The following is a 25,490-nucleotide window of genomic DNA, read 5'->3' as shown; positions in this document are numbered from 1 at the left end:
CCTCACCAAAGTCCAGCGCTCATCTAGCATCGCCATATTTGCACTGATATCAGTAGGCATTAAAAGGACAAACTTCACTCTCGGTACTGCTTTTTCAGCACATTTAACAAAATCTGAGGCTGAATTGATTACTACTCTCCTTTGTTTCACTGCATTCCAAACTGCTTGCTTAGTTAATCCACCAATCCCATCCACGGCACCCTTGCCGTGGGATGTAGCAAAAAAAAAAAACCCATTCCCCATCAACACCAAAGTCTTCAGGCATAAAACACAGATTGGACAGTGTGTACTTATTTTTGAACTGACCAGCACACCCATCAGAAAAGATTTTGACCTTTGTCAGTCTGTTAAATTCTTTCTTAAGTTCTTCAATTATGGCTTTTAGGCATGCATATACTGAGTATTTGTCGTGGGTTAAGTGATCCGAAACCACGGCAAAAGAACGTACTTTGCCTTGAGTCCAAGCGCAACCAGTAAATACTGTGATTTGGTTGTGGGTCCAGTGTGCACTTTGGATTTCATCTTGCGATGTTGCCAAATAGTTTTCAGCAAAATCCACTTGAAGAATCACCTCATCATCAGCTACTGTGTCCTTCATATTTTTGAAAGCTTTAGCTTGTAATTGCTTTACAAAGAAGTGCTTCTTAAATTTACTAAATTGATTTTGTAGCTCATTGACAGCTTCTTCTATGGTTCCTTTTGCTTCAAAAACCTTAGGCCGGCTAGAACAGTCATCTTTCCATTGCTTCCAGAAAATCTCAGACGACATGTTTAAGTCTTCATCAATTAGGGTGTGCAAATTAAGTACACACTTTTTGCATTCACCATTCATGCACTTTTCATTTTCCAAATCACAACAAGTAAGGCTCAAAAGATCAGAATGTGTGGAAGGGAAAAAATGTCTTTCCTACTTATGGCTTCAATTAGGAAATTGAAATTAGCGTGGTATTTGCAAACGCAAACATTGTGTGGCATTTGAGAAGCAAAGTCAATATTTTTAGGCCTCAGTTCATAAAATTTTGATTTGCTGATTTCAACTGTTGGGTTATCAATCTTAAATAAGGCATAGGCCTCTTGGACTGTCATATTCATATGCCGCTTTTGGATTTTGATTCTTTTTCCACTTGTTGGATCTTTAATAGATTTGACATCCTTAATTCCTGGTGCCTGCCTGTTAATCTCATCTGAATTATAAAACTCATGGACCTTTGAGATATTATCTTGTGAAATAATAGAACTTTTGGTGTTCTGTTTAGGGCTTTTATCAAATAGTGTTTTTGGCACTTGAGGTGAACTCTCATACACAAGCTTTCGTAACACGGCTATTCTTTTCCGTGGACTTAATGGCAACACTCTTTTAACTTTGGTAACAGCCTTTCCAAGAGATTGTGGGCATTTAAATGACCCAATCTCTGGAATAGTAGTGTCGCCAATTGGCCTAGATTCTTTTTCTTTTATCTTTTGTCTGTACTTTCTTTTGCACTCAGTTTCTTTCCGTCTGTATTCCATAAGTGATTTTGCAGACAAATTCTTTACCAACTTCATCTTTTCTCGCCTCTTCTTATCTCTGACCCTCTCCTTTTCTTTGAAGCTTTCACATTTGTTTTTATCTTGTTTTAGTTTTTCACGCAGCTTTCTCATACGTTCTGCAGATGTAGTCTTTCCCATTTTGTGTATTGATTCAAAGGTTATATTATCTGTATTACTGTATGTATTCGCATTAGGGTAAAGTAACGGTAACTGCCTTTATGTTCCAGAGGGAACAGCTACTATTGGTTCATTCAAGCAGCTGCATTTGGCTCCTTAGTCTTATTGGTTTCCACCAAAAGGCAGCTTTGTGATTGCTTGAGATTGTTCCCTCCAAAATGTATCCCTTTCTAGCTAGTTCCCCTCTCCTCAGTCCCTCAGTCTTGTTTGCCAGAATAAAGAATTGTTACATGAGGAATCTGTCTCCTGTCTGCAGAGAGCTGAAATCACTTGCTGAAATCACTAACTCAAGCTACAACATTGAAAACTGTCACGGGTGGGACAGAAAAAGAATTATTAAAATTTCATGGTGTTTACATTAATTAACTGCATTTTTATTATTGATAGGTGTGTTATACTCTAATACATACTCCCACAATAAAACAAACATAACCTATAAATTAGTTTTATCACAAAATAAACTTTTGTACCTTTTGCTGTCACGGGTGGGACACTGAAACAGCATCCCATTCAATAATAAAAATAAAATAGAAATAACTTACCTATTTAAAATTTTTCAAGTCCAATGTGTAGACAAAGTTCTTCACTTTAATAATATACTAACAATGACAACCACAATTTTTGTTTATCTTTAAAAAATAATGCCAACCTAAATGAACAAAATTAAGCTACACAATCAGAAAAGTGATACTGAAACTTCAAGCTCAAATTTCTCATGAAAAAAATAATTTCAAATTCTTTTTTCCTTTGGAATATTGAACTTTAATATGTTTAGTTAATGAAACTATAAGTAAAATAAGTATATTTTAAAAATAATTTTTTTCTTATCAGGCTCATTTTTCACGGAATGGCCCAAATGTTAAATAATCTAAAGGGGTTTCCCCCCCTAAGTTTAAACATGTGATTTCCCTCCTCACATCCTTATCACTCCCTTGATTTTAAAAACAACAACACAGTCCCCATTCCCAGGGGGGTAAGGTGGTTGCCCTCTTTCAAATTCCTACCCACTGGAATTTGGATAGGTCTAGTACAGGCATCCCCAAACTGCGGCCCTCCAGATGTTTTGGCCTACAACTCCCATGATCCCTAGCTAACAGGACCAGTGGTCAGGGATGATGGGAATTGTAGTCCAAAACATCTGGAGGGCCGAAGTTTGGGGATGCCTGGTCTAGTAGTCGAGCCACCCCTCCTTGTATTTTATTCAAATGAGGACCACCTGATCTAATTTGCTGCCTTATCAGCTGGGGGAAGCTAGCCAGGGATTTAGATTTGGAACAACCTAGGGAGGAAGGAGCCCACTCCATGAGACCCAGCGGATCTGCCGGCGCCAATGACAAGCAGCTGAGTGAGTTTGGAAGCAGGGCCAGGAGGCCAGGGCAAACCGCCCTGCACCATTTGACCTAACAAATCCCACACTCCCAAGTAAACGCAAGTCAATAAGTTACAAAAAAGGTGCTTGGGGGTGGGGCTTGCTCCAAGGAGGCTCGACAGCCATGTGGCTTATGGCTGATGTCTTGCACAACAGGCCACACATCTTCCACCATTCTCTGCTTGCTTAAAATTGCCATTCAGGGACAATGAGCATTTCTACAAGCTTATGGCCTTAAAAGGCTGCAGGCCAAACCCCGGAAGTGCTCCACTGCAGCTTAAAATTAACATTCAGCATCAAAGGCCTGAAACATGTCATTTAGATGTGCTTTTTAAAAAGTCACATAAAAAGAAGAGGAGCTGCTTGGACACGCTTTGGTTTTTACACACACACAGGCACACACTTGATGTTTGTCAGCCTTGATCACGAATGCTTGTGAGACATCTGGAAGAGCTAAGCATGGTTTTTATCCTGTTCCTCACCTCTCCTTATTTTGGGAGTGAAAACATTTTCTTGGAAGATGCGCCTGTTGAATTACCTAATCTAATTCACGTAGCATGCTGCTAACGTGTAGGTAATTAGGTTATTCAAGGACGGCGGTCCTCATTTCAGCAGATAAAAATGAAATATCAAGAAAATGGGGCAGTATTCTGGAGCTTAGCACAAGGCTGGGAGCTGTTGCCTGGGAAGAAGGGTGCTCAGGCCTCTTCCCGAGCAGAGGAGAATAGGGCGGCACAATGACGACCCTTGTAGCTGGCAGACAAGATGCAGCCTTGGGTGGCCAGATCCTGTCACGAATGCTAGCAGCCCAGTTTTATGCCCTTTTGTCTGGCCAATAGAGCAGAGCCTTCAGCCTGTTGTACCTGATCTTGGGGCGTTGAGGTTGGTGTGGCTCTGGAGAACGCAGCCTTCGAGTCGGAGTCGGGTGTGAAGATCTGCACTCACAGCTTGGCCCGGTGGTCGGTACGCGTGCAGTTGCAGCCAGAATCACAAGGTCCATCAAAACAGAAATGTCAGCACTGCTGACATTTTGGCTTTTGAACGTGCAAAGCACTTACGGCTTTGAACTTGGCTGACCCCCACCGGCACCCTGTGAGTCAGGTTGTCATTTCCCTTCACGGTTTTCAGTGAAGCTAGGGGCAAGAGCTTGTGAACCCAAAGGCACCAGGCAAAAATCAGTGTCTTTCCTTCCTCCTCTATTCTTTTAAAAAACTGAGTAATGGTGGTTATAGTCTGAGACCAATACGGGAAGTTCGCCAGAACTCTGTAGGCAATATATGCTTATATATATATATATTTGTTTTGCTGCTGCTACTACTGGAATAACTCTTTCAAAATTGTGCAACCCAGGCGATCTCATAGGGTATTTAATGGTGTTTCGGCTTTTCACAGACCCGAAGTGTACCATGCCTCCTACAAGGGCCCAATTGCATAGCCGTGATACCATACAGTAGAGGTGGGGAAGTTTTTTTTCCCATCCTGAGGGCCGTATTTCCTTCTGGGCAGCTTTCTGAGGGCCACATGCCAGGTGGGATGGGTCAGAGGAAAAGTGGGCGGAGCAATGAATGTAAACGTTACCTTTGTGCAATAGCCTGTTCCCCATACACAATCACATAACCCAACCCCACCCTCTTATTTTCCAGCCAGTCTAGCATAAACACTCAGGGGGTGAAGCAGATGTGGTCTGGGGAGAATTCCAGGGGCCAGACGTGGACTTGGAGGGCCACATTTAGCTCCCAGTCCTGAGATTCCCCAACCCGTCATATCCAGCAACGGGATGTTAGCAGAACTCTTTTAAGCGGTCTTCCTGAAAGCCTTGAGCCTAGCAAGCCACTCCGAAACGTCTTTATAAGATGTGGCTTTATTTAGGTAGATAAATAGGGACTGCTCCGGCGGGAAGGTAAACGGCGTTTCCGTGCGCTGCTCTGGTTCGCCAGAAGCAACTTTGTCATGCTGGCCACATGACCCGGAAGCTGTCTGCGGACAAACGCTGGCTCCCTCGGCCTATAGAGCGAGATGAGCGCCGCAACCCCAGAGTCGGACACGACTGGACCTGATGGTCAGGGGCCCCTTTACCTTTACCAGCAGAAAAGTGCATTGGAAAATGAAACATTGGTGGTCGTAGCAATATGTAACAGAACCCAGAGACTGCCTAGTGTCAGTCGGGACAGCTAATCCGTGGCCCAGTGAGAGGAATGTGATAAATGTAATAAACAAAATCTCCCCTTACAAAAATGGAAGTTTCAATAGGACACACAAGAGTTTCTGGATAGGGAATGATGTTGATATTTGGGGGGCGGGTGGGGTGAGAGTGCTGATCTGTGGGGGTTTTGGACGGAAAATGTGCCGGTCTGTATCTGAAAGCCATAAAATGGAAGTGCTTTAGAAAGCATTGGGGCAAACCCAAGTGAGCTCTATGCACAGAGTGTTATTAGATGTTCTAGAAGGCCTGAGTGACTTTCATTTTCTCTTCTTCTGCCTGGTTGGGCAGAGCTTAGCCCTTTTAGCAGCTTAAAATGATTCGGGTGGAGATAGATGTTGCCTTTGAAGCTCATGCCACATTAAAACTGGTTAGTTCCCAAGATGCCGAAAGAGCAAAAAAAATAACATGTCTGTTATGTGGGACTTTGTCAAAAGCCTTACCAAAATCAAGATAAACTACATCCATAGCATTCCCCTGATCCAGTGTTTCTCAACCTTTTTTGGGCCAAGGCACACTTGTTCCATGAAAAAAATCACGAGGCACACCACCATTAAAAAAGTTAAAAAATTTAACTCTGTGCCGCCCTATATTGACTATATAATTATGACTGTAAGAAACACTTGCCAATTGCTGTGTTGGTTGCAATCTCCTGTAATAAGGCTTCACAAGCCGCTGATTTCTCTGCCAGCACAATCCTTTGCTCAGCAAGTTTCAGGTTGAGCTCATCCAGCCAGCTTCTTTAAGTTTGTCTAAAACCACCCTCCCGTGGTGGTGGCTGTTGAGAGCTGCGCTCGCCCCGCGTCGTGACCCGGCCGGCTTCCTTTCCGGCGGGTCAGTGATGATTATTGGTGGCCGCCAGGCACGTGACAATGCAAATCGCCCTTCTCATCGCCGCACGTCGCGGCACACCAGCCAGCGTCTCACGGCACACTAGTGTGCCGCGGAACAGTGGTTGAGAAACGCTGCCCTGATCCACCAAGATTGTAACTCTGTCAAAGCTTATTTGTCCAGCTTCAGAAGGAGTTAGGGATGCTGGTTATATGGTAGCTTGTGTTCTGTGCTAGGAGGTAGGATACTTTTTAAATTAGTCATGGATTGAACTAACTGCCTCTAGCCATAGGCAAATAGGAAATCCAGGCAGGTGAGTTAAGAGGCTTGGTGAAGGAGGGCAGGATTGCTCTTTCCGGAAGGAAAGCCCCTTTCTTTGCAACCAGCATCAAAATGCAAAAGGTCAGGAGGGACAGAGTGGCTCCCCTCCTTTTAAATAGCCCATTAGGAGGCTAAGAGAAGCCATTATGGGGAACATGGAAATACAGGTGAATAGTAGGCTGTAAATGTGGTTGTCCCTATTGGGAAGTAAACATTTGTTTGCTGAATACTTTAAAAAATCAGTGGTGCATTCCAAGGCTTGTAAAGATCTGATTGCACTAGAATCTAGAAGTCATTGCTTTTTGTAGCGCTTCATAACTCCTTTCTAAGAACATTGAGCATGAACAAAAGGAGAAGTTGAGAAGCTTTTTGGTTACTCTTAAGAGGGGACAATAAAAGGCAAGGGAACAAAACAGAGCCCTGTTTAGCGTACAACAGTTGGTATTAAAATGCAAGTTCAAAAATGCCAAAAGGAAATAACCTAATTAACACATGGGATGTATTGCCAAGTAATGTGGTTGCAAGCCAAGAATTTAGCAGGGTTTTGATCAGATATGATTGCATAATCAGATAACATCCACCCCCCCGGTGTATTTACAATGAGGAGCTGTTTCTGAGGGCATAAGAAGCCGCTGTGTCGGAAGACAAGTTGTCTTCAAAGCAGAGCGCATTTTTCCGGGGAAGGGAAAACAGCAACTGCTTGGCTTTTGGCAGCGCAGCGAAGTTTGCCAAAAACGTTTCCCATTAGAAATGCAATGTGCAGGCTGATGCTCTTTCTCTCGCTTCTCTTCAGAACATCTCTGTGAGGTAAGGTAGGGCTATGCCTGTTAAATAGATGGAAACCTGTGGGTCTGACTTCTTGGTCTGACTTCCCCTATGCATGCTTTTATTTAGGGTGTACGTCGAGAAGGTGACTTGGAAGGAGGGTCGGAGTGGAAGTTCCGAGCTACATATCCCTGCAGAACTTGGGATGTCGGGGAAAGTTGCAGGTTGGGGCATGACAGCCCTGCCCTGCCGCATATTGCAACTTTGGAATTTCTTATAGAGTTGCAATTAACGGATGGGCCCTTGTCACTTTCTGCTATATGTTCTCTTGGAAGCTCCTTCGTTTTCTCATGCTCAGCTATACTTGTAGAAAAAGCCTGAGACCTTTGAAACAATGGGTTGTACCGAAGTTTAGTCATATGAGTTGGCCTGTTGAAATCCGTGGGATTGAGCATAGTCACCCCTGACTTAAATCCCCCTGATCTCGGTGGGTCTGCTGTAAGCATGGTTAAATCTGGTTCCAACCTGATTGCTGCAGCCTGGAGGAGTTCACCAAAAGCTTCAAACACATGCACAAGTGCTTCTTTAGGTTTTTCTCTGCAGTGATTCACACACACAAAAACCACAACACTTTGTGTTTTAGAAACCTGCCCAGAAACATTAAGAGAATCTTGCTTGGTGCAGGGATTGTGACTCGTGAGTCTGGGAGCTTAAGAGTTGCGTTGTAATGACATGTCTAAGGGTTACCTGTGATTGTAGGAAATTTTGGTATGTGTGCATACTTTTTTTTTGTAAGTTGCAATGAATAATAATAATAATTGTAAGGGTGCTGTTGCGGCTACTCTTGAGTAACAATGTCAGAGTCTGCTCTGTCTTTAAGAGTTTTATTGTGCATAGTATTTACAGTGCAAAGATAGCAAAAACATGAACTCTCAGTCACTCTCAGAATCTGGGAGTGGACATTTCCAGCTACGGGACCAGCATAAGAGTTTGGCACCCCGAAACGCCTCTTCCCGACCTTATATTTGGTGGCACGCCTTAATTCAGGCTCCGGAAGGGGCTGCCTCTTGGTCCTGGTGGCACAGGGGCTCTCCAACATCGCTGAGCCCTTCCTGATTCCCCTTACCTGACCCACTGCTGCTGCTTTCACTGGGCGAAGTGCTGGTCAGCAAGAGGGAAGGAGGCTCCCTGTAGGAAGGCCCCCTGACAATAATAATAATAATTATGCCAAGGCACTGTTACACACACTACTCTTCCCCAGAGAGTGTGACATTTTAGGGGCACAGTGCTTAAGCTAATTTAGTTTCTTCCGGAGGGAGAGATAACGGAATCATAGAATTGCAGAGTTGGGTCCGAGGACCATCTAGTCCAAACCCCTACAATGCAGGAATATTTTGCCCAAAGGTGAGGCTCAAACCCATGACCCTGAGATTATGCTCTACTGACTGAGCTAGCCCGACTGGAGCTCTAAGGTGCTTCCGTAATAGTTGCGTTTTTAACCATAAAAATACAAGCTGAGCATAGGTGGACGAGGTAGTTTAAGCACTCCCTACAGCAGATTCACTGCTGCACTTCAGAGTCCCTACCAAGGCACTCCCCCAGAAAGTCAAAGCCCTTCTCCACTTGCCTCAAGTCTCTAAACTGCAGTTTCTTTGTATATACCTACTAGGTTCTATTGTCTCCAGCTTGGAGATGGGGAAAGGTGAGCCCTTTGTAGAATATTCTGAATGAAGAAAAGGTTTTTGTATTAAGAAACAGAGACCTCTTGTCCTGGCCCTTAATATTCATCTGTTAATGCTGTGATGAAGCATTGCTCCAAGGCAAAATCTACAATGACTGCTGTTACGTCATGGTAATCAGATGTCATAACATTTACTGAAATATACTCGGAGTCAAAAGCGAATTTCATGCTCTTTATTCAGCTTGTAGTAGCAAAGGAGAAGAAGAGAAGAATGGCTCTTTCCCCAAAACGTCTGCTTATATACATTATTTACACAACGGGCCTTGCGTGATTGGCTACTTCAGGGCTGCACCTGTAGGCCAATCAGGTTGCAGATTCCACCTGGACCTGGATTGGGTGGCTCCTGCAAACCAATCAGACTGCTGCATTTTGGATCCTATTGTTCTAGGATTCAGCTCAGTACATAACATTTACCTTTCCATCTAGGCTTTTATTACTTGAGAATTGGTTCGGGGCTGTGCTAGCTGGTGTATTACTGCACCTGTCCTGCTCTGCAGTACCCAAAAGGGAGGAAACTGAATCAGTTGCTTGCCAAACCCTGCATTAATGTTTGTGCTACCCATAGTTCTTGTTGCAGCCCATCTCATGCACACTATGTGAGCATGAGTTCCCTTGGAAGAGGGGTTGATAGTTAAACTGCTTTGGGAATTGTAGCTGTCTGAGCAGAACAGGGGTCTCCTAATAGCACTCAACAGATTACTGTTGCCAGGATTCTTTGGGGGAACCCATGACTGTTTATTGTGGTATGATGCTGCTTTAAATGTATAGTGCAGATGGGGCCTGATTGCTGGTCCATCTGGCCCAGTATTGTCTACCTAGCCTTCCCCAACCTGGTGCATTGGACCGCAACTCCCAATAGTCCCAGCCAGCAGAGTTGCTTGCTGAGGCATGCTGGGTGTTGTAGTGCAGAACATCTGGAGGGAAACGAGTCTGGGAATTCTGCTGAGCTGTGCCTGGCAGTGGCTTTCCAGAGTCTCCAGAGGTCTGCTACTGTGGTCCTCTTAAACTGGAGAGGCCAGGGATTGAACATGGGACCTTCTGCACATACACAGCATGTGCTCCCTCACTGATCTGCCACCCGCCCACATCCAAACCACAATGCAGTGCTACTCTTAACTCTTTCACAATCCCTGCTGCTCAGTTTGGCCACCTGCAAAACATGCAAACGGCATAGCTGAGTATCTAAGTCCACATGAGGCTCACTCTTCTCCCCTCCTGCAAATCCCCTCCCTTCATAGCACAGAAAGCATCTGGATCTCAGTTCAAAGGTGGCTTTGAAGAATGGATTGGTGTAATGGTTTAATTTCGTTTGAGGCTGCACTTGTTTCCTCTTGATCTTTCAAGGCTGCCACGCAGCAGCTGAGAAGCCTGTTCATCTGCTTGGTGTTCGGTGGTGTCTGTCTTTAAATTTGTCTTGGAACAGGTGATATAAAATTCCTGGATCTTTTCCTCTGTGCTACATGTGAACCTGGGTGTGTTCCAGTGCTGGGAGAGCAGTATCCACGGTCCATTGCAGCATGATGGATGGTTGTGTGTTGTGGCTCGACAGCGGAGAGCTCTACTCGTATTTTTCTGCACACCATCTCTTTAAAAAAAGGAAAAATCAGGGTAAGAGTGCTCCAGCACCTGAGTAGGGATGCAAACAGCTTGAAAAATAAAATGAAAAAGGAAAGAAAAGGTCGCATGAAACGGTCAGACATTTGCGTGTGCCAAGTTGGGGCGGCATTGCCCGCTGGAGCAATACACTTGGAGAGATCTGTGCTTCTAAAATAACCAAAAAAGAAAAATGCAAATTAAAAACACACACCCGGAAACAAAACTTAAAGTGATCATAAAACGGTTCGAATAAGGCATTTGTGTGAATGATTGCTTATTGTAAGCTCCCAAGGAAGAACTCACCTGTACTTAACTTCTGGGGTTTTCTGCTGCAAGGTGTCAGGATCGGCCGCCAGCTTAGATGGCTTTGGAAAAAAGGTTGGGACAAATCATGGAGGATAAGTCGATTAACTGTTGTCACTCAAGGAAGTCCAGTGCTCAAGAGGCGGTATACCGCTAAGTCAGTGGTTCTCAGACTTTTTTTCCTCTAGGCTGCACTTTCAGAATAAAAATTTGCCTGTGCCACACCGATTTTTTAATTGATAAGAAATACACTGGAAAATACAACTAGGACTGTCCTCAGTATCATTTGATGCTCTTGCTTTCATTTTGAAAAAGATACCTATTCATAGTCTGCAATTATATTTTTTAATACTATGCTATACTATACTGAAATGTTTAAATGTTCTGTAGAATGTCCTTGAATCTCCCCCCCCCCACACACACTTGCCATCCTCTCCTGCCGCACCAGTGGGGTGCGCCACATCTGATGAGAACCATTGCCCTAAGTGCAACATAGAATCATAGAATGCAGGAATCTCAACTAGATCATCAACTAGATGGCCCCCAACCTCTGCTTAAAAACCTCCAAGGAAGGGAAGTCCAGAACCTTTTGAGGGAGTCTGTTCCACTGTTGAGCAGCTCTTACTGTCAGAAAGTTCTTCCTGATGTTTAGTTGGAATCTCCGTTCTTGTCACTTGAAGCCATTGGTTCGGGTCCTACGCTCCAGAGCAGGAGAAAACAAGCTTGTTCCCTCTTCTATATGACAGCCTTTGAGATATTTGAAGATGGCTCCAATATCTCCTCTCAGTCTCATCTTTTCCAGGCTAAACATACCCAACTCCTTCAACCATTCCTCATAAGGCTTGGTTTCCAGCCCCTTGATCATCTTGATTGCCCTCCTCTGCACATGTTCTAGCTCAGGCATCCCCAAACTTCGGCCCTCCAGATGTTTTGGACTACAATTTCCATCATCCCTGACCACTGGTCCTGTTAGCTAGGGATCATGGGAGTTGTAGGCCAAAACATCTGGAGGGCCGATGTTTGGGGATGCCTGTTCTAGCTTGTCAATTTCCTTCTTAAATTGTTGACAATGTTGGGAGCCAGTAACAGGGAAGAGCTTCTAGGTGGCACCTGCCCAGTTTCTGTTGCAAATACAAATCTGGATTTGATGGAACTTTGCTGCAACCCAGCAGGACTCTTCTAATGTTCTTAGCACTCTTGGAATACGTGCCTGGGAGACTTCGGGCTCTGCACGCTCTCCTGAATAGCGATGGATGTGCTGACTGGCCTGGGAAAAGGAATGGCACATTCCCAGTAAATATTGTGATTAGAGCGTTGGGAAAACGTGATCTCCAGCAGTTCTGAAGAAAGTGTTCCGTGCGACAGCTGTGTGTGTGTTGGCACCTGCCGTTTCCTCTTGCTGGTTTCCAGACACCAAGCATCTTGTGAACCCCACCCGCCTCGCTTCTTCCTCACACCCAGCTGATTTCACATTTGTCCCTGCCTTTTATTTTCAGCTGAGTCACAACGTTGAGCAGCAACGGTTCGTTTTAAAATTTAAATGACTGCGCAAACAAGCAGCACAATTCAGCATTGCCGAGCTAAGCAGTTTTGGACGCTGCCGTTTTTTTAAAAAAAGGGTTTACTTGAGAATTGCTGCCAGTCCCAAAACCAGCCTGTGGAAAAGGCTGGTCTTTGACTCCCTCTCCTTTCTCCTCGGGGTGATGCTGGCAAAGGAAAGAGTATCATGTCACAGCCCTGTGGTCCCTTTGCCACCTTTCATTTTCCTAGAGAAGGTTGTGAAGGACGACAAAAAGTCCTTTTATAGACTAGCAGACTTTGCTTCCTCCTGAGTCTTTTAAAAAAGAGAGAGCAAAATGTCCAACTGGAAAGACTTTGTTTATGTGCAAATTCCCCCTCCCTTTTAAGAAATAATAAGGAACTTGACCCCAGGGAAAGTCGCCCATTCTCTTTTGGGTCAGCGTTTCTATGGTTTACTGCTCAAAACAAGGCGGGTCAGAATGGTTGGCCAGGAAGAGGCCAAAGAAAAGGCCACCACATTCACTGAGAGCCAACTTGCTCCAGTGTTCCTTCCTTTGAAACACGACTTCTTCTAATAATGCATTATAGACCAGGGGGTGTTTTCAGACCTCAGACGACCTGGTCTGTAGAACAGGGGTAGCCAATGCAATGTCCTCCGAAAGCTCCCATCAGTCCCACTCAACATAGCCAATCATCTGGGATGCTGGGAGTTGAAGTCCAAAACAACTGGGGAGGACCATTTTGGGTACCCCTCTTGCAGAATAAGCTATCCTCTCATTTTGGTCTCCTTTTCCCTCTGTGCATTTCACCCCCTCTTCTGCTCACTCCTGTCTTTATCCTTCTCTTTGAAATGACTTAAACAAAGGAGAATGGTGATGGCATCAACCTTTCATTAGGTTCCGACTCACCAGTTGCTGATAGATGGGGTGGAGTTGATGGGTGGAAGTCTGTATTGTGCTAAAGCCATCGCTTTATCAGTCGAAACAAACAAACAAAATTTCCTTCCAGTAGCACCTTAAAGACCAACTAAGTTTGTCATTGGTATGAGTTTTCGTGTGCATGCACACTTCTTCAGATACACTGAAACAGAAGTCACCAGACCCTTATATATAGTGAGAGGGTGGGGAGGGGTATTACTCAGAAGGGTGGTGGGAATGGGTGATTGGCTGATAGGAGTGGTAAACCTGTGGACGACTATAAACCACTGCAATTGGTCTTCCAGGAAAAAGCAAGGGGTGAGATGGCTAAAAATAGCTTTATCATGTATAATGAGATAAGAATTTGTTGTTGTTTAGTCGTTTAGTCGTGTCCGACTCTTCGTGACCCCCATAGACCAGAGCACGCCAGGCGCTCCTGTCTTCCACTGCCTCCAGCAGTTTCGTCAAACTCATGTTGGTGGCCTCGAGAACACTGTCCAACCATCTCATCCTCTGTCGTCCCCTTCTTCTTGTGCCCTCCATCTTTCCTAACATCAGGGTCTTTTCCAGGGAGTCTTCTCTTCTCATGAGGTGGCCAAAGTATTGGAGCCTCAGCTTCACGATCTGTCCTTCCAGTGAGCACTCAGGGCTGATTTCCTTCAGAATGGATAGGTTTGATCTTCTTGCAGTCCATGGGACTCTCAAGAGTCTCCTCCAGCACCATACAGTAATTCAAAAGCATCAATTCTTCGGCGATCAGCCTTCTTTATGGTCCAGCTCTCACTTCCATACATCACTACAGGGAAAACCATAGCTTTAACTATATGGACCATTGTAGGCAAGGTGATGTCTCTGCTTTTTAAGATGTTGTCTAGGTTTGTCATTGCTTTTCTCCCAAGAAGCAGGCGTCTTCTAATTTCGTGACTGCTGTCACCATCTGCAGTGATCATGGAACCCAAGAAAGTAAAATCTCTCACTGCCTCCATTTCTTCCCCTTCTATTTGCCAGGAGGTGATGGGACCAGTGGCCATGATCTTAGTTTTTTTGATGTTCAGCTTCAGACCATATTTTGCGCTCTCCTCCTTCAATGTCTCTATTCAGACCAGGTCTCTCCATGGTTTTAAGTTTGGTAATAAGTTGCAATTCAGCAACTTCTCTTTCCAGTCTATTTCTGAAATTCTTTTGTAATAAGACAGCTACTTTGAGATCTTGTATAGAATGTCCTGGGAGATTGAAGTGTTCTCCTACTGGTTTCTCTGTCTTGTGATTCCTGAATCTACTCTGAGCAGGACAAACAGTGGAAGCAAGCCATGCCTGCTCCTCCGCTTTTGCCTGAGGTGATCTCTCCAGTTCTGTTTCCTTTTCTTACCGTGACACCCCCCCCCCTTTTTGGATTTCGACTGCACTCCTGCCTCTTTCTCTCGTCTTCCTAATCCCCAGCTGGACTGGATAATGAGCTCCACTTTTGCTGCTAAGTGACCGGGCTGTGAACCCAGTTGTTGGCCCTCATATGTGCCCCTTTGCCAGAGGTTCCTCTAACTTGGGCCACTTACATATCGTCGTTTTCTGAGATCCGAGAGCCCTTGTAGAGCATGCCCAGCGATGGGAAGGGGGGGGGGTTATTTGAATTCTCCAAAGACATGATTCATGCCTCTTTACCTGGCAGAACATGCCTTAATTTGAGTGTTTGGAGGCTTCTGCCTGTTCTGAGCAGTGTTTTGGAAGTGCCCCTTGGCAGGTAATATGCTCTGCCCATATGGTAGCAATCAATTCCACCCTCGTAGTCAGAAGCGTTCAGACCTTATGCCAACACGCTTGGTGGCTTGTTAAATAAACTTCTGCTTGTCAACAACTTCGCTGGGGTTTCATGTATGCGTGCGTTGGATTTGAAAGTCGCCTCATGGTGATTTGGCTAGGAACAAGTTCGTTTTGCCCCAGGAGCATGGCACTAGTGAAACTAGTTGGAGAGCAGTGGTGGGAATCTGCAAGGCTTTGATCAACATATTAATCGTTCTTCAGCCCAGAATTTATTCATTTCCTCTCTCCCTTGCTCCTTTCAAGTAGTGAGTGCTGGTGGGAGAAGCTGCCTGTGTGGCGTCTGGTGCCAGAGGTTGGCAGAGTTGGGCATCTGTTGGGACCTCCCCCAGCAGTTAAGGGACCCACTCCCCAAGAGCATTCTTGATTCTTGTGTTCTTGATTCTTGCTTGACTCTAGTACCAGTCTGGCAAGGCCCCACATGTGAGGGGCATCTCCAAATCCTCTTTGTGTTCTTCAAGAGAACACTTTTGGGGCACTCTCTGAGTTTGCATGTGCCTTTAGGCTCTGCCACATCTGGACGGCTTATGGGGCCCTCTTAGGCAGAGATGCCCAAAGGCTTCCTAGAAGCTGACACCATCCCTGGCTGATGAGCTTATTATTCTGTTAGCTAGAAAGTGTTTCATGGCAGCTGAGACGTGCCACCTTCTACTTGGAAGCAGCAAGAAGCTTTGGGGGCCTTTGCAGCAAGAGTCCAAGAGATGGCAAAATGATTGTGTGCCTGTGTGTGTTGAAGTGAGGAAGGTTAGGCAAACAGGAGGTCTGCAAAACTGTATGGTGTGAACATGTCATACGATGTAAGTGCGATTTTAATCTGGTTTGCAGTGTAATCCATGCCACGAGCAGTGTTAGAAACTCAGATATATAAGCTAGGTGCCAAATAGCTCCTTAAACCAAGGTTGCAGTCACCAAAACAGAACGTCTAGTTGCCATACAGGGCCAGACAGCTTGAAAGTTGTATTTTTCAATACGAATTTGGGTTCCTGAAATTCATTCTGATTGTGCAGCTAAAATACCACAGATAGAATTCTAAAGGATGTGTTGTTAGCGTGTGAAAACAGGCACGATCCAAGGACCCCCAGGCACGCACCTCCAGATGGTGGAGACGTCAGGCGCCATCCTGACACCTGGGCATCTTCACTTGGTCACAAGTGGTTGATAGCCGGGTGCAAAATGCGCCTGGCAGATTTCAAATGCTGGTCACGAGCCCCATAGTGCTGTTGGGTTTGGGCTTGGTTGGCAAACTATGATGCTGTGGGGAAGAATTAACAGGGCTGAATTGTAGGAACCTAAGTTGGAGGAGGAGGAGCAGGGATGCCAGCTCTCCCCTTACTCAGTGGAGGTCGGGGACGGCTTTGATCAGCCAAGAGGGGAGGCTGATCAGGAGGTGGCAGTGACTGACTAGGAGCCTGAGCCAGAGAGTGTAGTCTTGTTCCCCAGAACCACGCGCCATCTTTGCAGGTGGGAGCAGACCCACATGCCCCAATAGCATGTGGCCTTGCAATCCCGATATTCCCACAAGGAGAATGAGAGATCTTGCAAGTGGATGCACTGTGTCTCATCTTTGAAAGCTTGGCAGGAGGGAAGAGCAACTTGCTGGGACGTTTTCATTGCTACCGTCCCATCCCTAGCATCTTGCTCTTCTGTTGAACTCCTTAATTGTGATTCCTGAGTGCTGCAACTGCCTGAACAATGATCTTTCTTACTTCCAAGTAAGAGTTTTTTCTGCATGTATTGGGTGGGAGCCAAGACAGTACATGGCGCTTTACCACAGATAAGACAAATAGAGCCCTGCCCTGACAAGCTTACAGTTGAATTTCAACATCCTGTGTCTGAATGTTCCAGGCTGGGAAAACAGTCAAACATCAATTAAATCAGCAGGAAAACAGATAAGCAGATAAAGCTCCTGATATTTATATAAACAGCCTGTTATTTTTACCGGCTCTTTTTTATCTGTGTTTATATTGACTGTGTTTTTGGTTTTAGAATTTTATGATTGCATCCCACCCTGATATCATGTATTATTGATAAAAGGTGGCTTTAAAACATTTTCAATAAATAAATAAATACATTAAAAATAATAATCAGCACATCAGCTGTAACATAATATTCCATCCCAGCTGTTATTTATTTCATGCCCGATTCACTTTTCCTGTGATCGTGCTGGTCTGCCTCAAAAAATCATTTGTAAAGACATTTCCTTGTTGGAATGTGTTTATTAAACAGTTTTACGTCCTGCCATTTCCACCACTTAGCCCTTTGAGGCCATAGCTGCCAAGTTATCCCTTTTTAAAAGGGATTTTCCCTTATGCTGAATAGGCTTCCTTGCGAGAAAAGGGAAAACTTGGCAGCTATGTTTGAGGCGGCTCAATGAAGTTGCTTACTGTCTCAGCGGTGGGACTTCCACATGCAGATCTTATCAGTGCCAGAAATTCCCCAGGCGCCAGGTCCATTTGTGACCATGTGGAGATACCTGGATGCCAGGCTGGCGACTGGCATCTCCACCTGGATGGCACATCCATCCTTCTTAAGCAGGTAAGCAGAAGAGCTTATTTATTGCATTCATATCCCACTCTTTCCGCCAGGGAACACGTCCCTACAATGACCCTTAAGAGGTCGCGACTGGCCCAAGGTCACCCAGTGAGCATCTTGAAGGAGTGGGGATTCGAACCCTGATCTCCCAGGTCCTAGTCCGGCACTCTTAACCACTACACCACCCTGCCTTCTTAGAATACTTTTGCTATGGGGCAGCTCTATAAATTGAGTAGGTAGGTAACTACAGTGGAACCTCGGTTTATGAACACCTCGGTTTATGAATTTTCGGTTTATGAACACCGCGGACCCATCTGGAACGGATTAATTCATTTTTCATTACTTTCAATGGGAAAGTTCGCTTCAGTTTATGAATGCTTCAGTTTATGAACAGACTTCCGGAACCAATTACACCCATGCTTCAGTTTATGAACGCTTCAGTTTAAGTACTCCGCGGACCCATCTGGAACGGATTAATCCACTTTCCATTACTTTCAATGGGAAAGTTCGCTTCAGTTTATGAACGCTTCAGTTTATGAACACCGCGGACCCATCTGGAACGGATTAATTCATTTTCCATTACTTTCAATGGGAAAGTTCGCTTCAGTTTATGAATGCTTCAGTTTATGAACAGACTTCCGGAACCAATTGTGTTCATAAACCGAGGTACCACTGTATGGGGAAAACAAACTGTCACATAGAGAATGATCTGAAGGGTTTTCCTTGAAGCTTGAATTCTGCCACCCACTTGCATGATCCCATGTCCTGCAGAAGTTTGTCGAGAAGGGAATGCAGTTTCCCCCCCACCCCTGCCTGAAAGCATCTGGAAAACTCGCCCCTGTGGGAGGGTTGGTACAGTTGTATCCTCCACAATGGACTGCTTGTCCCTCTTAAACAGCCAGCATTGAAACTCAAAAGCGTCGGATCTACAACCCAAAACAATTTCAGTTCACAGAAGCTTCCCTTGCCCTTTTCACACTTTGTCGTTCCCAACAGCCACCCTGCTAGCATCTTCTCTTCCGCCGCGTTCCTCGCATTCTGCAACCTGCTCTGGAATGTTGGCTTTTCCAACTTTCACATTTCCCCAAATGTGGGGCGCTAAAAAGTTCTAACAGGACTTGGGGAGTTCAAAAGAGATTTCGGTTAAATTAATATAGTTTAGTTTTGCTTGGCAAGTGTGATGTGTGTAAAATTGCATAGAAATCGTTAAGAATGATTGCCAAGTATTTGCAGTTATGTATGTATGTGTGTTTCTGTGTTTATTTATCAATCAACCATTATGTGACATTTTCTGAAGGTAAAATTAAAACTTTGGTTTTCCAAAAGCAGTTTATGTGCTTCTTCATCGAAGATAGACTTACTAAGCTAAATGTTGTCCTGTCACAAAAATAACAGCAGATTTTAATTCCTCACACCTAAAAACATATTTTTAAGACCCTGTGCATTTTAAGAAATGTGCAAAAATTACGTTTCGCCCCTTAAAATGACGCACCATACTGCAGCACAGGCCTCTTTGATTCTCCAATTTCAATATGCTCCTGTCCCCGACTCGGTATGTATATTTTAGACAGGATCTAAGCCTCCCTAGGTTGCTTGCCATGAATTCATTTGGTACCCAGGGGTTGGTCAGTATTGCTCATCCTTAGCATTAGTGACTTATATTACAGGGTTGTCACAATGTTTGGCTACTATGAAGCATTTGAGAGTAAACCTGCACCTTAAAAATGCTATATGGTCATGGTCTTGCAAACACGTGTACAAATTTTGGGAAGGGGCAATAAAGGAAATTTCTGAAACAATAGCCCTTTAGACCCCAGACTGTGTCAGTTTCGGAGGTATGTGCCTGTGGAGGTGCACCCTCTCCAGCATTTTGGTGAGGTTCACTAATCGTTTTCCTAGCTGCTCGTTTGACCATATCACAGGGCTGGGACAAGTCATTGGGCTTTTCTCATTTGGTTCAACATGGTAGCGTTTGTTTTTATTTCTGAGAAATTGACTCATAAACTTAGGGTATCTCGGGGTGCAAAATCCATAGGGTTTTGAGGCCATTTGTTAAAATCCATAGGATTTTGAGGCCATTTGTTACTTATATAACAGCGCAATCACAGGAATGGCAAGTGATGAAATATGACTTTATTTGGCATTCACAACACTTGTTTTGCGTTCTCACTGTATCAGGTCAGTTTTTGTTGTAACAGTAATTTATTGTATAGTCTCTTGAGAATGTATTTTGTTTTATGAGGTAATGGCTGTGAACCTTGTGCCCCCCCTCCTTTATTTCATTTCATATTTCTTACTGTTATTTTAACTTCGCAATAAAGTTTTGAAAACTAATAAAATCCTACATATAACAATTCTGGCTGGCATGTTCTGTGTGACAAGAGTCACAGCCTGTAGCAGTTCAGAATAGCAGGTGCCTGGGATTAATCCAGGCTTCCTTCGTAGAATGCCAATTAACCCAGGAAAGGGGACATTGCAAAAGGTTTTATTTGTCGTTCCTGGAGGTTGGAGGGCTGCCTTCAAAAGGAGGGAGGGGCAGGGCAGGATTCTACATGTCTCTCTGCGCTTCTGTTGCCCACTGGTGAGAGCACATGGCGTTCTTTTCCAGGCAGTGTGCTGTTTGCCTAAAGAGACAACCTGCGTTTTAAGTCCAGTGAGACGATAATGGCTTAGTACATTCCCATCCTGCCTTTCTTTCATCACAGAACTCCAGGCTGCTTATATGGGGTTCCCACGGCAGTCATCCACCCAGGCACTGGCCAGATCCAGAACTGTTTGCCTTTTGCAAACTGGCTGCGTAAAGCGCCAAGATTTCATCACTCCAATAGCTTTTTTTTTTTCAAAGATAACACCAGACAGGGTGGACCGTGCTGCTCCTGGGCTAACCTGCCTAAGCAGGATGCGTGTGTGTCATATTTGTAGAGCTAGCTCTGTATGTTTGTGTTCTGCATTTGGGCAGATGAAACCTGAACACAAGTGGTGTGAGCTAGCTGGAAGGGCAGGTCAAAAATCCCATGGTTCACTTTTGTAAAGTGAAGATTTGCAGGAGGCAACAGGCCACTGTTAGCTAAAAATGGAAAAAATAGAAGCAGGGACCCTGAATTGTCCTTGGTGCTGGAGCCATGTCAGTTCTGCAGTTTCAGCATGAGCGTGGAAATTAGCACCAAGCTCCCCAAGAATTGACTTCCACTTTGGGAAATGAAATAGAACACATTTGAATGGGAAGCTTCCTTATACGGAATCTGGCTGTTTTGCTCAGTAATGTCTACACTGACTGATAGTTGCTCTCTGGGATTTCAGACACAGGCCTTTCCCAGTCCTTCCCGGAGATGCTTCCAGGGACTGAACCAGGGGCGTTTTGCATGCAGTGCACCTGCTTTGCCATCAAGCAGTGGCCCCTAGGGATGGTCTCAAAAGTCTGTGGGTCTGTTGTAGCCTCAAGAGGTGGGAGGTAGAGGAGGACTTCTGGTGCTGGAGCACTCTAGGGGTGCTTCAGATGCTCGGGAAGTAGCATGCCCAAGATGTGCAGAGAAAGGGAGAGAGATGGACCAGTGGTGTCTTTCAGCAGCCAAGGACGATGGAAGTAAAAGGAGAAAACTGGTGGAGATTTCTAGTCTCTTCCTGGTTGACAGCTGATTGAGGGGGAATTCCAGCCTGTACACATGGAGGGTGCTTGAAACGTGATAGGTAGGTGGTTGTGTCACAGACTAACAAGGCCATTACGCAGGTGCACTGGACTTTTAAAGAGGCATTTTCATCCCTTGGCCTTTCTCCACACCCCCTCTTTTGAAAACACCTCCTCTCCCCAGCCAAACCCTTGGGTTGATTCAAAATAAAAAAAATCCTTCCAGTAGCACCTTAGAGACCAACTAACTTTGTCATAGGTATGAGCTTTCGTGTGCATGCACACTTCTTCAGATATTGTCTGGGGGCTAGTTGGACAACTTCTTCCGCTTTTTCCTTTCCTGGTGGTTTTCTCAAGTTCAAGTTCCAGGTGGCCTTATAGGAATCATCAGATAGGATTGAGAGTCGGATGAGACTTTGAACTCGCTTCAGTCTGGGCGCCTGCCTATCTGTTAGTAATGGAGCTGATAGCATTGTCTCTGAGTACCGGCTAATCTAATCATAGTAGAATAGAATTTATCCAGGCCACACTGGAACTTTTAGCAAGTTGGGAAATGGTTACAGAACTTGCTAGCCCCCCTCCCTAATTATATTTGTCATTTGTGGCATATGGAATGCCTAGGTGGTGAGAGGGGAGAAAAAAGAACCGACTTTCTTCCAGTTTGCTGAATGTTCCCTACCTGGTTGCCTGGAGGTGATTCCTACTTCCCGCAGGTAACCAGGCGAGTGGCTGATTTGCAAGTTCATTATAGACCCATTTATTGAAAGCCCCTTTCTACAGTTTCACACTAACACGCAGAACTAGTTGTGTGGAAAATACCCAGTGTGGGTGTACCTTGTACATGCTGGGCATGCTGAAAACATTTTAAATGTCTCTCAAAATATGAGTTCTCAGCTATCACTTTCAACAACAATATTGCATTTTAATGCAACCTGATAAAACCTTTGTTTTGAAGCCAAGCCCCACCATAGTTCTTTCTGCAGGGTGATGCTGATATTGTAGGAGCTCGCTGGTCCAAGCTTTCAAATTCTTCCTTTGGCTTCTGATAGTACTTATGCAACAACTTCTTTTTGGGGTTCTTTTAATGTCAGGATCTCTTTGTGGCACTCAGAGCTTGTCTCACTGATACAATTGGCCTTTGATGTTCTCGGTGCAATGCTTGTATTGATCGCCTCATTCCATTACTTTCCAGCTTTGTTGGTAAAAGATGGGTGAGATGAAGCAGGCTGTAAAAACACCTCCTTTAAAAACAACCCAAATCTGTCGCATTTGGTTGATGCAGGAAATTGCACAAATGGCATTTCAGAAGCATGATGTGTCTGCCAGCCGTGGTCTGGTTTCCTTTTTTAATATATTTGTATAGCTTTTGAATTTTTTTTACAAACAGGTAGGGGCCAATGAAAAAACAGCAGAGGGTAGAGAGGAAGGGGAAAGAAAACATTTTCTTAACACCTCTCTGCTTTTGCAGTGTCTCGCCTCACACCTGGGAGGCAGACTCTTTTGCTCTTCTTTTCTCTCTTCCACATGCTTTCTGTCTCGAGCAACTTTCAGCATCCACATGGGATGCCTGTAAGACGTTACTTAGAATCATAGAATTGTAGAGCTCGAAGGGACCCCGAGGGTCCTCTAGTCGAACTCCCAGTGTCTAGCCCTGCAGCCTTTATTCAGCTGACGTGTCTCTGGGATCGTCTCATATTGCCTGCAACTTTTCCCCAAGCCCCAGGGGCTGCCCTGACACAGCTCCTCCTGTGGCGAAAGCCTTGTGATATCTTTGTCCCAGCGAAACCGACAACTTCCTCTTCCCCCACAGAAGCTGACCGCAGACATTCTCACAGCTTGGCTCCCTGAGGTGCTGCAATCTTGGGAGACACAAAGTGCTGTGACATTTTACACGTTTTCTCCATTCACAGTTGCAGGCTTTGCCGGTGTGCAATAATACCACATGGATCTGCAAGAATAGCCCAAGACCAGAAAGCAATGACCATTTCCCTTCATCTCAGTATCTTGCAGCATCTCAGATAACCAACAACTGGGTGGGATTTTAGATGGGCATGCTATTCCAGGTCTCAGCTCAGAATTCTCTGCTACCGTGTGGCTCTTTATGCACTCATAAGCATGGCACACTGTATAATTTGAACTTGAAATGCTCCTGGCTCCAAGGCCCTATCATCAACTTAGCTTACATGCCACTTAACTTGTTTTAGAAGTTCAGACCTTTTTTTGGCACTGCGTCCTCAATTGTCTTTCCTGTGGATTTGCACAGCAAACGAGGAAAGGGTTGTGTCTAACCAACGGACACTTCCTTGTCTGGATCAGAGAATGGGGGGCGGGGTGGGCTTTGGGCATCTTCTCTGTATTTATGGCCTGCCAATTTCCCCTCTCTGGGTTTTTTTTTGGGGGGGGGGATTTCAAGCTGGCATCATCACAACAGGGGGTTTAGTGGGTGCTGGGCTGTTCATGAGTGCTGGGCTGGGTGCTGATAAATTGTCTGCATTTGCTGCCTGCTTGAAACCCTGGAAGAGAGGGGCACAGTCTCATGAGCTGCCTTTGGCTCTGGGGGGTGGGGGTGGCTGCCCCCCCAGTGTCCTCTTCACCCAACTGTTTGGCCCTCCTGGAGGTAGGGAGGGCTGTTAAAAGAATTTCCTGCAAGCTCCCAGGTTAATAAGTTCTCTTCTGGACTCTGAAATATTTCTGTGTGTTTCCCTTGTGACAACGAGGTCCTCTCCACCTGCTGCCTACAGCTTAGCACTGATAGATGCTCAGCTATGTGTGAAGAGGCTGTGTGTTTTCATATTTAGCTTCCTTGCTCTTTTCCAACCAGGTCATCTGCCATGCCCCTTATCTTTATGCCCCGAAGCTTATGTTTTGCGGTTGCCAGAGAGGCAGAAGGAAGGCTGAATCATTCCTTTGCTCTGCAGGTTTTTCACAGAATGTGTGTGTGTGTGTGTGTGTGTGTGTGTGTGTGGCGTCTGGGTTTTCCTCTACCGCAAGATTGGCACCTCGGGAGGGTCTATGTGTCTATAAAAAGACATGCAAGGGCAAAAATGCATGTGAGTTTTCTGAAAATATCATCTTTGATGACCGGGTGGATGTTTTTGTATTCACCAAGCCTTTCATTCCCGCAGAATCAGAGGCATTTATATTCTAGGCCGGTCTTGCTTTCCTTTCAGTATCTCTCATTGAGAAGGTTTGGCTCTTGTTTCGGGATCCTCGAGTCCTGGGACACCAGTGTTTCTCCAGAATTTATTGCTGCGCTGGAACAGGAAGATTGAAAAACGACCTGAAGGGAAGGGAAAAGAGGGAGATAGGAAGAGAAAATTGCCAGCCTAATGCTCCAAAACTACTTTGTGTCTCCTTTCTTGGCAGGTTCCTTAGAAAGAGAGCTTGGACGGCATGCAAAGTAGTGAAATATCTGCAGACAGCACTGATGATCCTCTTAGTAGTGGCCTACGGAGAAAGCGACAGCCGCGAATAGTAGTTATCGGTGCTGGGCTCGCGGGCCTCTCTGCGACAAAAACCCTCCTGGAGAATGGTTTCACGGATGTGACTGTCCTCGAAGCGTCTGACCGAATTGGAGGCAGGATACAAAGCGTGAAGCTCGGTAAGGGAATCATTTCCTTGCAACGTGGCTTCTGGTTCTTGACCAGCCTTTGCGTAATGACAGGACTCAACATTAAGGTCTGTTTGGCCCTTGTGACCTGTTTCTCATGATGGTCAGCCTCTGGGAATCTCATAGGCAACTGAGCATGACAGCCAGTAGCACCCCCCCCCCCTGGGGTGGTGTGTGCCTCTTGAACTTAGGTTTAATGCCTCTGGACTTGGGGGCATTGAGCTATTGTCATTTCCCCCATTTATGATCGCCAGAAGTGAGTGCCGTTCCTTATGTAGCTAGAAATGGCGCTATCCATGTATGAGAGGGAGGAATTGGCAGGCAAGGCTTGGGGGGAAACCCCAAAGTAGGCGGAAGTACAAAAAAAACATATTTAGGAGACGAAAATATTGAAGGGGTGGAGGTTCACAAATAACCCAAAGAGGAGGACCAAGTGACTTCAGGGGCTGTAGACTGCTGTGGGGATAGGGGTGGCGGGACCGTAATGGAGTGTCCCGGAGGAGGCGCTGGCTGGCTGGCTGGCTGGCTAGAGTGAAACCCCCAACATTTTGTTTAATGTCCTGTTTGTTACAGCTGATCGATGTGTCCTCCGTGAATTTGTCCGATCCGAACAATGTAGGAAGATTCTCCCTCTCTT

At 45.2% G+C, this 25,490-nt stretch overlaps 1 protein-coding gene across 6 annotated transcripts in view; it reads left to right on the top strand.

Annotated features, from left to right (window-relative positions):
• Positions 1 to 25,490, top strand: part of SMOX (spermine oxidase) — a 61,634-nt gene that overhangs the window by 18,622 nt on the left and 17,522 nt on the right. For 4 of the 6 annotated variants that reach the window (XM_088660665.1, XM_035103061.3, XM_035103059.3 and 1 more), the window contains exon 2: positions 24,610 to 24,844. In XM_088660665.1, coding sequence (XP_088516791.1) covers positions 24,637 to 24,844 — 208 coding nt within the window. In that variant the 5' untranslated portion in view covers positions 24,610 to 24,636. Of the gene's footprint in view, positions 1 to 7,065; positions 7,236 to 24,609; positions 24,845 to 25,490 lie in introns of those variants that run through there. The other 2 variants (XM_035103060.3, XM_088660664.1) reach the window with 2 other exon arrangements.

Source organism: Zootoca vivipara, chromosome Z1, assembly GCF_965207765.1.
Source record: "Zootoca vivipara chromosome Z1, rZooViv2.hap1.1, whole genome shotgun sequence".
Taxonomy (NCBI): domain Eukaryota; kingdom Metazoa; phylum Chordata; class Lepidosauria; order Squamata; family Lacertidae; genus Zootoca; species Zootoca vivipara.
This window is presented reverse-complemented; position numbering and strand designations above follow the sequence as displayed.